The sequence below is a fragment of the Saccharomyces kudriavzevii genome (assembly GCF_947243775.1).
Source record: "Saccharomyces kudriavzevii IFO 1802 strain IFO1802 genome assembly, chromosome: 3".
In the NCBI taxonomy this organism is placed as follows: Eukaryota; Fungi; Ascomycota; class Saccharomycetes; order Saccharomycetales; family Saccharomycetaceae; genus Saccharomyces; species Saccharomyces kudriavzevii.
In genome coordinates, this window is record NC_079274.1 from 100,216 (window position 1) to 112,935 (window position 12,720).

General features: G+C 41.4%; 6 protein-coding genes and 1 non-coding gene across 7 annotated transcripts; 3 read left to right on the forward strand and 4 right to left on the reverse strand.

Moving 5' to 3' along the window:
* The first annotated feature begins 193 nt into the window (after nucleotides 1-193).
* On the forward strand, nucleotides 194-308 carry Skdi_3.trna2L. The gene is made up of 2 exons: nucleotides 194-231; nucleotides 265-308. It is a non-coding gene; the product is annotated as a tRNA-Leu (tRNA).
* A 374-nt stretch (nucleotides 309-682) lies between these two features.
* On the forward strand, nucleotides 683-1,777 carry LEU2 (3-isopropylmalate dehydrogenase; the record flags this gene model as incomplete). Its single annotated transcript, XM_056231659.1, has 1 exon — nucleotides 683-1,777. One exon carries the CDS (start codon nucleotides 683-685, stop codon nucleotides 1,775-1,777), a length of 1,095 nt encoding a protein of 364 aa, XP_056086334.1.
* Nucleotides 1,778-2,134: 357 nt separating this feature from the next.
* NFS1 (cysteine desulfurase) lies at nucleotides 2,135-3,628 on the reverse strand (the record flags this gene model as incomplete). The annotated part of the gene is made up of 1 exon (XM_056231670.1): nucleotides 2,135-3,628. One exon carries the CDS (start codon nucleotides 3,626-3,628, stop codon nucleotides 2,135-2,137), a length of 1,494 nt encoding a protein of 497 aa, XP_056086335.1.
* Nucleotides 3,629-3,950: 322 nt separating this feature from the next.
* On the reverse strand, nucleotides 3,951-5,093 carry DCC1 (Dcc1p; the record flags this gene model as incomplete). Its single annotated transcript, XM_056231681.1, has 1 exon — nucleotides 3,951-5,093. The coding sequence occupies one exon, from the start codon at nucleotides 5,091-5,093 to the stop codon at nucleotides 3,951-3,953; it is 1,143 nt and encodes a 380-aa protein (XP_056086336.1).
* Nucleotides 5,094-5,641: 548 nt separating this feature from the next.
* On the forward strand, nucleotides 5,642-10,498 carry BUD3 (Bud3p; the record flags this gene model as incomplete). Its single annotated transcript, XM_056231692.1, has 1 exon — nucleotides 5,642-10,498. The coding sequence occupies one exon, from the start codon at nucleotides 5,642-5,644 to the stop codon at nucleotides 10,496-10,498; it is 4,857 nt and encodes a 1,618-aa protein (XP_056086337.1).
* Nucleotides 10,499-10,623: 125 nt separating this feature from the next.
* Nucleotides 10,624-11,095, reverse strand: SKDI03G0540 (uncharacterized protein; the record flags this gene model as incomplete). Its single annotated transcript, XM_056231703.1, has 2 exons — nucleotides 10,624-10,937; nucleotides 11,008-11,095. The coding sequence occupies 2 exons, from the start codon at nucleotides 11,093-11,095 to the stop codon at nucleotides 10,624-10,626; spliced, it is 402 nt and encodes a 133-aa protein (XP_056086338.1).
* Nucleotides 11,096-11,374: 279 nt separating this feature from the next.
* On the reverse strand, nucleotides 11,375-12,664 carry GBP2 (single-stranded telomeric DNA-binding/mRNA-binding protein; the record flags this gene model as incomplete). Its single annotated transcript, XM_056231715.1, has 1 exon — nucleotides 11,375-12,664. One exon carries the CDS (start codon nucleotides 12,662-12,664, stop codon nucleotides 11,375-11,377), a length of 1,290 nt encoding a protein of 429 aa, XP_056086339.1.
* Nucleotides 12,665-12,720: the final 56 nt, after the last annotated feature.

Sequence of the window (12,720 nt, forward strand, 5' to 3'; positions counted from 1 at the left end):
TTAGATCCGAGATTCTGCGCTTCCACCCTTTAAGTATAAACTAGATCTTATATATTAGATATAAGCAAGTAACATTCCGTGAATTATCGTGACAACTAGTCTAGCAAACAAGTTACTTCCCTGTTAACAACAGGATTGCTGAATTACCTTGGTATTAGTCGAGCCCGTAATACAACACATTCAACAAATAAGTGGTTGTTTGGCCGAGCGGTCTAAGGCGCCTGATTCAAGAAAACCTCTTGACCGCAGTTAACTGTGGGAATACTCAGGTATCGTAAGATGCAAGAGTTCGAATCTCTTAGCAACCATTATTTTTTTCTCTGCCTCATCTCTCAACTTAAGATGCTATTCTATTGTTGCAAAACCAGATCCACGTCGAATTTTTTTGTCACAGGGCCTGAGATCGCCTGACGCATATGCCTGTTTTGAACTGAAAGGTGGGATGAAAAAAGGAAAGCTGAGAGCGCCGGAACCGGCTTTTCATTTGGTGCAGAGTAGCACACACGACCAAATGCTTTCATACACAGTACTTGAGTTTGGTTTGACAATATTATTTAAAGACCTATTGTTTCTATTCAGTTGGTATTTGCTATGTCGTGTTTTCTTGAATTTTCTTAAGCTTTTTGGACTTCCTCAAGAACTATATATATATATACATATATTGTAAAGGTACACTATTCTCATGTCTGCCCCTAAGAAAATCGTTGTTTTGCCAGGTGACCACGTTGGTCAAGAAATCACTGCAGAAGCAATTAAGGTTCTTAAAGCCATTTCCGATGTTCGTTCCAATGTTAAGTTTGATTTCGAAAACCATTTGATTGGTGGTGCTGCTATCGATGCTACAGGTGTTCCGCTACCAGATGAGGCGCTAGAGGCCTCCAAGAAGGCTGACGCCGTTTTGTTGGGTGCCGTGGGTGGTCCTAAATGGGGCACCGGTAGTGTTAGACCTGAACAAGGTTTACTGAAAATCCGTAAAGAACTTCAATTGTATGCCAATTTAAGACCATGCAACTTCGCATCCGAATCTCTGTTAGATTTGTCTCCAATCAAGCCACAGTTCGCCAAAGGTACCGACTTTGTTGTTGTTAGAGAGTTAGTGGGAGGTATCTACTTCGGTGAGAGAAAGGAAGATGACGGCGACGGTGTCGCCTGGGACTGTGAACAGTACACCGTTCCTGAAGTGCAAAGAATTACAAGAATGGCTGCATTCATGGCCCTACAACACGAACCACCATTACCTATTTGGTCTTTGGACAAAGCCAACGTTTTAGCCTCTTCAAGACTATGGAGAAAAACTGTAGAGGAAACCATCAAGAACGAATTTCCTACATTGAAAGTTCAACATCAATTGATTGATTCCGCTGCCATGATTCTGGTTAAGAACCCAACTCACTTGAATGGTATTATAATCACCAGCAACATGTTTGGTGATATCATCTCCGATGAAGCATCCGTTATTCCAGGGTCCTTGGGTTTGTTGCCATCTGCCTCCCTAGCCTCCTTGCCAGACAAGAACACTGCATTTGGTTTATACGAACCATGTCACGGTTCAGCTCCAGACTTACCAAAAAACAAGGTTAACCCTGTCGCTACTATTTTGTCTGCTGCAATGATGTTGAAGTTATCACTGAACCTGCCTGAAGAAGGTAAGGCCATTGAAGATGCGGTTAAAAGGGTTCTAGATGCTGGAATTAGAACCGGTGATCTAGGTGGTTCCAACAGCACCACTGAAGTCGGTGATGCTGTCGCCAAAGAGGTTAAAAAAATTCTTGCTTAAAAAAAGATCTTCTTTCTATATGATATTTGTACATAAACTTTATAAATGAAATTCATAATAAAAATGACATGAAATTACAAAAGGGAATACATTCATGCGGCAGAAACGAAGACCATACATGCAATCTCTGCAACAATTTGTCAGAGCAAAAAGGGAAAGGCAGATAAAGCAAACTAACGTTAACGACCTAACCTGATATGGAGGAAGAACCGGTTTTTGACAATAATATTAACAAGGAGCCGCATCACAGAAAAATCTAGAGGCAACAGAAAATCATGAAACTATGATTTCGAACCTATATATAGGGAGTTTTTCTAAAAAAAGAGAAAAAAAAGAAAATACACTAACAACAAACGCTCAATGACCTGACCATTTGATAGAATTTAAATCAATACCTTCTTGAACCATTTCCCATAATGGTGAAAGTTCCCTTAGAAATTTTACTCTGTCAGAAACGGCCTTGACGACATAGTCGACTTCCTCCTCAGTACTGAATCTACCGATACCAAATCTGATGGAAGAATGAGCCAGAGCATCATCCTTACCCAATGCATGTAGAACATAGGAAGGCTCTAAGGAGGCAGACGTACAGGCCGAACCTGAGGATAATGCAATATCTCTTAGTGCCATTAGTAAAGATTCACCTTCTACATAGGCAAAAGAGACGTTAATACAACCGGGGTAACGATGGTCTGGAGACCCGTTCAATGTAGTATGTTCAGCAGATAATAAACCTTTGACTAGCTTATCGGATAGCCTTTTGATGTGAGCTTGGTCGCTGTCAAATTCTTTCTTCATTAATCTTGCGGCTTCACCGAAGCCCGCTACCAGTGGAGGTGCTAAAGTGCCTGATCTCAGACCTCTTTCTTGACCGCCACCGGATAACAATGGTTCTAGTCTAACTCTTGGCCTTCTTCTTACATAGATGGCACCAATGCCCTTTGGACCGTAAATTTTGTGAGAAGAAATCGACAGTAAATCAATGTTCATTTCATTGACGTCCATGCGAATCTTACCATAAGCTTGCGCGGCGTCCGTGTGGAAGTAGATCTTGTTCTTTCTGCATAAGGCACCAATTTCCTTGATAGGTTGAATAACACCAATCTCATTATTAACAGCCATCACAGAGACAAGACATGTGTCCGGTCTGATAGCTTTCTCCAATTCATTCAAATCGACAAGCCCTTTATCGTCCACATTTAGGAAGGTGACTTCAAAGCCTTCCTTCATCATGGCTCTTGCAGCTTCCAAAACACACTTGTGCTCCGTCCTAGTGGTGATAATGTGCTTCTTGGTCTTCTTATAGAATCTTGGGACTCCCTTGAGAACCATGTTATTGGATTCTGTGGCCCCAGAGGTGAATATTATCTCCTTGGGGTCGGCGTTAATCATCTTGGCCACGTGCGCTCTAGCGTTCTCCACAGCGGTGTTGGTCTCCCAACCGTAAGAGTGAGTGTTGGAATGAGGATTACCGTAAAGACCCGTGTAGAATTTCAGCATGGTGTCCAAAACCCTTGGGTCTGTTGGAGTAGTGGCTTGCATGTCAAGATATATGGGGCGGGTGCCGAATCCGGTGTTTTCCTGGTAAGCATGGCTCATGGCAGTGCTGCCAGAGGCTACTACGGCATCCGGAGTTGTTCCTGATGCACTGGCACGGGCACTTGCCTGTGCTTTTGCAGCAGCCTGAATATCAGTATGGGTTTCCAGCGAAAAATTGTCGTCCAATTTCACACCTGCTGCAGGGGGGGAATAAAATCTCTTGCTAGCCAGACAGGCCCTATATGTGGTGACAGGAGCATTATAAAGTTGAGATAATCTCGTTATCGATCTTATAGTAGTCGATTTCAGCATTTTCCAGTTGTGGTGGTTCCTTCGTGTATGCAGCAGCTCTTATCGAATATTCAGTGTCAGAAGCAGAAAGTATAGCACACACCAATGAACTCACTCCGTGATTATTCCTGGTGACTGTTCTTGCCAGTCATCATATATCCCTGAGCGATGGCCTTATTATTTGTCAGCAACTGTTATCCAAAATAGCCAGGTCACTGTGCACGTAAATCGGGTAATAGGGCGCCGAACGTCACACATTGCACTATGCAGTATATATATATTATCATTAATTATTCTACTGGGAGGTTCAAGTCTCTATCGTTATTTAGTGGGACCCCAGGAGCTACCTGCTCGTGACTACGGTTTTTTTGCCCAATCTTCTCCGACGGGCATACTTCATGATGAAACTGTCTATTTTCACACCTCTTGTATTCAGCTCTTCGATGAGAGGCTTGATATCTTCCAAGTCCCATTGCGACTGCAGCTTAAACAGCACTTTGAACCGCTCCTTCGGGTCCATCGGTAGAGTGCTTTTCGCTATGTACTGGATAGTCTTATTGGTAGGTTTGAAGTGGTAGCCTCGGAGCATGTCGATGTCGATGTCGCAGGGGAAGAAAGGGGGGAAAAGAGATTTCCATTTGATGAGGAACTCATTAATTGGCATGCTTGTCCCTGAAACACATTTTCTCAGCGCCTGAATACCGTACCACTGGGCAATGAACGGTATTCTCAAACGCCACGCACTATTTTCTGGCTCTTGCTCTTGGAAGGCAAATCTATTCAGTACTGTGCCTATGATTTCTCTTGTGTATGGATTGAACTCGTCCTCGATGTCCTTCCCCACTGCATGATAGGTATCGTCGACTTGCAAGTGCTGCATATCCAGTGATTCTGCCATTACACTCATCAGCACCACGTGTAAGGCCTTGGAGAGGAAATCCTGGGAAAGAATGCATAGAAGACCGTCTTTAACGGACCCGCCAATCTTGTGCCATTTCGATATGCCTTCGAGCGCAGAACAGGGTGAGTTTTCTAGCAGCTCTTCCACTGTCGCAATAACCTTTGCGGAAGACTTTTTCGTAGTCCTTTCGCGGAAATCTAGCTCTCCGTTATATATTGGCAACGAATCTAGGTTCAAATGGCCCTCCGTCTCTCTAGTCTCGAACTCCGACTCGGTCTTGGCAAATCCTAGCACATCCATGTACGGCTTGGACAGCCCAAACAACTGCGTTTCGTCAAACGTAATGGGTTGCTCGGGGACAAATTCCTTCATTAACAGAACTGTGTTTGAGTGCTTTCGCTGCTTCAGCACCCATGTCTTGTCGTGCGAGCACAGCACAACCTCTGACTTGTCTTTGTCCAGCGACTTGAACCTTAATTGGTTATTTTGTGCGGGATCCTGTATTATGTCCAGCAACTCTGGCGTTAACTGAATTAGCTTGTAAGAAGGATCATAGTCGGGCGTGGAATGCAGGTTAATGGACATCGTGCAAAATTGTTGGCAAGCAGACCTCTAATGGGCTTCTATTCTTTGTTCCATAATGCTTCGTCAATCTTTTTTTTCCTTCACTTTTTTTTCATCTTATGCAATACGCTGCTTATTATAAGTAGAAAGCAAGAAAACCTTGCCAGACAAAAAAAAAAAAAGACCAATCAAACCTATGGCTAACGAGTAAAACTGGTATAATATGCCGCTAGTCGATACCTTGTTGCCATAGTGAAGCTCTTCATTACAGTTTTGAAATCAGCAGAAATAAACCCTAGCCGCAAATTAGGGCATTGTGTGCGTTTGTCAGCTGCAAAGACCTAGGGTTTTTCTTCGAGAAATTTCAAAAAGTAAATAGAAACAATGGTAAATACAGGCATTGATCTTCAATGCAAGTGAGATGTCTCCCATTGTGTCATAGCAAGGGCACCACTAGTCTGATCTGCACTTGAATCTTACCGGTACTGTTGCTGCTACCCATTTGCGTGTTCGCGATAGACGTCGATTGTTATCTGGTTTGCTAATACAGTATTGTCACTACCTCATCAATGGAGAAAGACCTCTCGTCTCTTTACTCTCAGAGAAAGAATGAAGGGAATAACGGAACGGGCTTTAGCATCAAATTATTCAAATCTGTTCTCGATGCCTCATCACAAAGGGGCCATTCACTACTCGACGATGACCAATCGCTTTCAAAATGGACAGATGATGTGTTTACTCAATCTGTGATTTATCGCGGTTCAGACAATTTGATATGGGGCGAATTCCTTATCTGCGTGTACAAGTCGCCCCGAAGCAATGAACTAAGTGCTATAGTGTTCGATAAATTGGGTACGTCATGCTTTGAATCTGTGGACATATCTTCAAGTTCGCAGTACTATCCGGCTGTAGAGAACTTGAGTCCCAGTGATCAGGAGAGTAATGTCAAGAGATGCATCGCAGTTGTCTTGCTGCAACGTTATCCCTTACTCTCTCCATCTGATGTATCGCAAATCTTGTCCAGCACGTCGGAAAACTGCGACTATGACCCCCCTCATGCTGGAGACTTGGCTAGCAGTTGCCAACTGATAACGGCAGTGCCTCCGGAGGACGTGGGTAAGCGGTTGTTCGCATCAGGATTTCTTCGAAATAAGCTTATCAGTTCCGCTCTGCTAGACGTTGTTTACAAAAATAATGAGTCTACCATTGAACTCAATAATAGGCTAGTATTTCATCTAGGGAAGCAACTTGAGCAGCTTTTCAATCCGGTGACAGAATACTCACCAGAACAAACAGAGTGTGGTTACAAGGCCCCAGATGATGAAAGTCCTACTGAATCGGATGACGTCCTTGTGAAGGCCATCTGCAACGAGCTGTTGCAATTGCAGACAAATTTTACTTTCAACTTAGTAGAATTTTTACAAAAATTCCTGATCTCTTTGAGAGTGAGAGTGCTTAATGAGGAGATCAATGGACTATCTACTATGAAATTGAACCGACTTTTCCCGCCCACGATAGATGAAGTTACAAGAATCAATTGCATATTCCTGGACTCCTTGAAGACAGCGACCCCTTACGGATCCCTGGAAGTGCTCAAAGCATGTAGTATGACCATTCCTTATTTCTATAAAGCATACACAAGACATGAAGCAGCGACAAAGAACTTCAGCAAAGACGTCAAGTTATTCACCAGACATTTCAGTAATGCGATTCCAGAAAGGGACATTTATACGGAAATGAAAATCGAAAGCATAATCAGGGGACCCCAGGAAAAACTTCTGAAATTAAAACTAATCGTGGAGAGGTTATGGAAGTCCAAGAAATGGAAGCCTGAAAACCAGGAAATCGCCAAAAAATGTTACGAAAATGTCATAGATGTCATTGATTCGTTTGGAAAGTTAGACTCGCCCATTCATTCATATAATACAAGAGTATTTACGCCATCGGGGAAAATTCTCACAGAATTAGCCAAATGTTGGCCTGTAGAACTACAGTACAAATGGCTGAAAAGAAGAATTGTCGGCGTCTATGATGTAGAGGATATAAACGATGAAAGTAAGAAAAATTTATTGGTCATATTTAGTGATTATGTTGTCTTCATCAATATACTAGAAGCGGAGAGTTATTACACATCAGATGGATCGAATAGGCCTCTAATCTCAGATATTTTAATGAACTCACTAATCAATGAGGTTCCATTGCCCGCCAAAATACCTAAGTTGAAAGTGGAGCGCCATTGCTATATAGACGAAGTCTTGGTTTTCATACTGAACGAAAGCACATTGCGGTTTGATTGCTTAAAGGGAAAAGATTCTTTTTCGATTGTTTGCAAGTTATCTTCGGCTTTTATCTCCTCTTCTTCAGTTGCCAATTTGATCACGAAGGCTAGAATATTGGAAAAAGATACCGCGTTTCATCTTTTCAAGGCTAGTAGAAATAATTTTACATTATATTCCACTGCACATGAACTTTGCGCTTACGACACTGAGAAAATAAAATCAAAATTCGCCTTATTTTTGAATATACCACCATCTGAGGAGATATTGGAACTCAACAACCTCCACCTAGCTTTGTTTGCAAAATTCTGTAGATATGGTGATGGCAATAACCTCGTATGCTTGGACATTTTAACTAAACATGAGATTAAACATGTCGAAATTACACCCGATAACATTGTTTCCACCATAATTAATCAATTGGCTATTGAAATACCAATATGTTATTCCTCTTTGAAATCACCTATGCTCAAGGACTTGCTTTTCGTAAATGAAAATCTGATAAAGAATTTAGAACACCAACTAAAAGATGTCAGGCGCGATTCTGCTAAAGGACTTGAGGCTGCCGGCAACGAGATTAACAATGTATTCAATTTAGGTGCCACCCACGAAAAGAAAAGATCATACGGTACAATAACAACATTTAGAAGCTATAGGAGCGACTTGAAGGTGAGTTCACCGGCAGATAAGGGTGAATCTTCAAAGAAAACTAAGCAAACATCACTGGTGAAACCGGCAAATAAACCAAGGGGAATTCCTAAGAAAACAGAAATAGCAAGAAATGATTTTAGGGCAGACCATATAGGTAAAAAATCAATTAAGAAAAGCAATGGATTTTTTGGTGTACTGAAAAACGTTTTTGGAAATAAGAAAAAAAGTAAGTCTCTACCAAGTCAAAGTGGTACAAATAAGGGATCACAGACACTTCTCAAGCCGCCAGCAAAGAAACAAGTGGTTTCCGAAAAGAAGTCCTCCACCAAAATAGCTGCTGTTTCATCACCTAAAAAGAAAAAGAAACGCACTTCTTATTCCAGAGAGGAATCTCGAAAAAACAGGCCCTCTCCTGAAGAACTCAAATCACCCGATGTTAGCAAAGGTCCATATCCTCAAGGAGATGTCAGAATATCTTCAGTGATACGAGACACAAAATTCGGCCCCCATAGCTTCCCTCAACCTGCGGCTGATAGTAGTGAAAGCGAAAAAGATACGGAGCGAGAAGAAGGTCAAAACTCAAGACAGGACTCCCCCTCGAATCTCATAGTCATGGGACAATCATTTTTATATTCTGGGAAACCAAATGTTGAAACAGAGGATAAAATAACGAAGAAGGTACCGTCGCAAATTCCTGAAAAAGAGGTATTATTAAAGCCCGTTCATGCGCCCACGGCCGATAAAGTGAACACAATTTCAACCAAGGAAAAGAAACACGATGTTCGAAACGAAGCCCGACGTATTGGAGATGTTGTAAACACGGATGCTGATGACGAACACAAACAAAATGAAAGTAGACTGTTTAACGATGATTTGTTCGGTGATTTTATTCTTAAGCATTCTGATGATGAGGAAAGCGGCATTATTGGCTCGAATCATCTGTTTCAAAAAGAAGATCTCCTTAAAGAAAAGAGAGTATTAAATACCAGCTCTAATATTTCTTCAAGAACTGATGATAACGCATCCACATTGATGCGAAAACCTTCCTTACAAATGAGTAAAGTGCCGACAAAAAATTCTAGCGGCCCAAAAGATACTCAGAATGAATTCAAGAGCACAATGTCGGAAGAAGATTTCAAATATAAAGCACCAAAGATAGAGACGACCAAAGCAAAAAATGTAGAAAAAGAAAGGAATGCGAAGCAAGAAATATTTCCCACTATTCCAAGGTTAACACCTCCAGCTTCAAAGATAAGCTTTCAAAGATCACCATCATATATTGAGTTGTTTCAAGGTATGAGAGTAGTTTTAGATAAGCATGATGCCCACTATAACTGGAAGCGCTTGGCCAGTCAAGTGTCCTTGAGTGACGGTCTGAAAGTCAATACTGAAGAAAATGTTACAATGGCATATAAATCTCATGGTGATACCGATGTGGAAAGAATGACCCAAATTTCTGAAGTTATTGATGATAAAATACAGCAACCTATACCCACTCACTTGCCTAAAAGGGACTCGGATAATTCGAGTAACGGCAATAGCGATGACGAATTCTTCGAGATTGAGGACGAATTGAAGGAAGAACTGAAGGGTGGTGTCGATACCATAGAAAATTCTGGTGGTAGGAGTCAACTCAATCAGGTCCCAAGGATTGCAAAGCCTCCGGTATTCAAGGTCATTAAAAAATCGCCCGTACGAATTATCGGTAAGACCTTCGAAGGTGTCATAAAATATGAGAACAGTTCTCCGTCTGATGCTTCATTTACATATGATACACACAATGAGGATGAACCAGACAAAAGATTAATGGAACTAAAATTCCCCTCTCAAGAAGAAATTCCGGATGACAGATTTTATACTCCAGCAGAAGAACCTACCGCTGCATTTCCTGTGGTTGAGTCTTCAAACAGTTTGGAAAATGGTGACGTTGCAACCATCAATAACAAGACAGCAGACGATAAAAATTGTAGCAATAACGAACGTAGACCAACTGAACTGTTGGATGATTTAGAATTTAGTTCATTCAATATAGCATTTGGAAATTCTTCGATGAGCACGGATAATATCAAAGTGGCGTCCGATTGGAGTTCAAATAAAACAGTTCTAGAAAATCCTGCGAAGGGTCAGGAGTCTCCCAATGGGCCGTTAATCTATGTTTTGCCCCATAATAGTACAAATCGTGAGAAAGATGGATTGCTTCAGAAGAAGGACAATGACGAACCTATTTGGGTCTCGCCTAGTAAAATAGATTTTATGACTTTGAGTAAAAGAGCTAAAGCATTGTCACCGGAACGCAATACTGCTCCTGTGAAAAATAACAACGGCAGAAAATACAAAAATACTGCAGAGAAATCTATCGGCAACATGACACATATATTGTTATCTAAGGATGCATCGTACGCATATTTGACTGATTTTGTTTCCTTAAGTGAAAATGAAGGTGGAGATGGGAAGGAAAATTGTGTGGCTGACGGCCCAGAGAGACTCAGATTTTATTGAATGAATTTATTGATTTTTTTTAGTTTAATGCAGTATATACATTTACGTAAAATATGGACAAATATATAAAACGGGAAGAACCTCCCTTTCGAGTAAAATTGAATGTTTTTTTTGGATTCCTTTGCCTATTTATCAAAGGTGAAAGCCTTGGGGTCCGCAGGAGTCCCATCGGGAGCTATACCATTTTGACCGAACTTTCTTTCCATGTACAGTAATCTAGCTTTATCGAAATCTATACTGTCGTTTTGCATGATTTCTTTGATCTCATTCTTGGAAGTATCGTCTAATCCACCTCTCGTATCATTACTATTTTCTGAGATGATATCAAAATTGCTTGAATGGAGACCATTTTCTAGATCATCTGCGAAGGAATCATTCAGACGAATACGCCTGTTGAAGCGCGACTGTAGCCTTAGACGTAGCTCACGGAATTTGGCGGCTGGTACAGTTGTTAGTATGCCAGTACAAATTTATATCTTCCATTCCCACATATACTTAGATATACATACCGACTTTGGTTTTCCGGTGTACCATAAAGATGCATAAAGACAGCAACAAAATCCAGAATAGCAATTTGAGATAAAAAAGATCCCACATTTTTGCACTTGTAACTCCTGAGAATTGGTATTATAGCTTTTCTTCCTCGAATTGAGTAGCTGCTTAAATATGCCTCCAGGTCATTTTAGATACCCTTTTTTTTCGCTTTTCATCTCATCCATCACCAGAAAATGTTTTTTACGGGGATTGAATAAGGTTTTATTTTTTGCCAAAAACGATATACTTCCTTATGTAAGTGATCTGTAGCCCAGTTCGAATTCATATTATTTATATGTCAAGATAGAGTATACAGATCCTGTTATGGTTGGTGCTTAAGTCCTAATCACGTTTGGCATAAGAGATCTGTAAACTACAGCCACCATAATTATAATTATTTAATTTTTGAATACAGAAATCTGCATCTACTAAATTTTCATATTCTACAACAGCAACACCTGTCGGTTGGCCATTTTCCTGTAGCTTCAATTCTGCGTTATTGATTTTACCGATCGGTCCGAACAAATCGAACAAATCGCTTCTTGCCGTTGAGAATGGTAAATTACTACAATAAATGAAACAGTTTCTATCTCCACCTGGGCTGACACCTTCAGTGAATCTTACCGCCGTCTCATCGATGTGGGCGGTGGTGTCTTGCGCAAGATCCGGTTCAGCGATTCTTATACTTTCGAGATCTTCAGGGTTCTGATCATAACGATCATTGTCCTTTCTCTTGTTGAAACGGCCTTCTCTAACTTCCAAAACTCTACCTTCCACTTCCATGCCGTTGAATGTGTCGATGGCCCTGATCATTTCATCCTTTGTGGGGTAAATGACGGATCCGAACCCTCTGGAGAATCCATTGAAATCCACTTCTACATCGGCGCGTAAAACATGTCCGCATTCTTTAAACATGTCCTTTAAAGACTGCCAATTTATTGAGTACGGCAAATTAATAATGAATACTTCGAACCCGTTATCTATTTCCTCTTTAGTAGCCTTTTTAGAAAATTCTTTAGCGGCTTCAGGTGGGGGATTATCCTGCCTTACCATAAGTTTACGATCCATGAAAAGTGCGCCATCGAATTTCGATATGGCGTCTTGCACAGATTCATTATTGGTAAATTCTACCGTACCCATGCCGCGATGATGGCCCTTAGATGTAATAATATCTGCCTCCACGATTTCACCAACTGTGCCAAAGAGTTCTTTGAGGTCTTCAGGGGTACAATTGAAGGTTAAGTTTCTTACAAAAATGCTGTTTTCAAAATTCCTACTGGTGGCGTCAAACTGCTTTTCTAGATCTCTCTCAACAATGGGACCTAAAGTACGTCCCCTACCGCCACCACGACCCCCTCTGAAAGGTCTGCTTCCTCCTCTTCCACCACGTCCTCCTCGGCGAGGAGGCCAATCCCTGTCATCGTGGTAACGGCCGCTGCCATAGTCCTGGTCGTCGTAACGATCATTAAAACGGGAGCCTCGATCGCCCCTGTGACGGCGACTGCTATTGCCACTGCTACTATTACTATCCTTATAATCGTTATATCTGTCCCTGCCATCGCTCAAACGACGACGCACAGGTGACCGCGATCTACTTCTATCGTTACCGTACATTCCTAGCCTTCTTTCCATCTTGACGAAAAAATCCAGCTAATACTTGTTTTTTGCTATAGCTTATTTCTATTGGG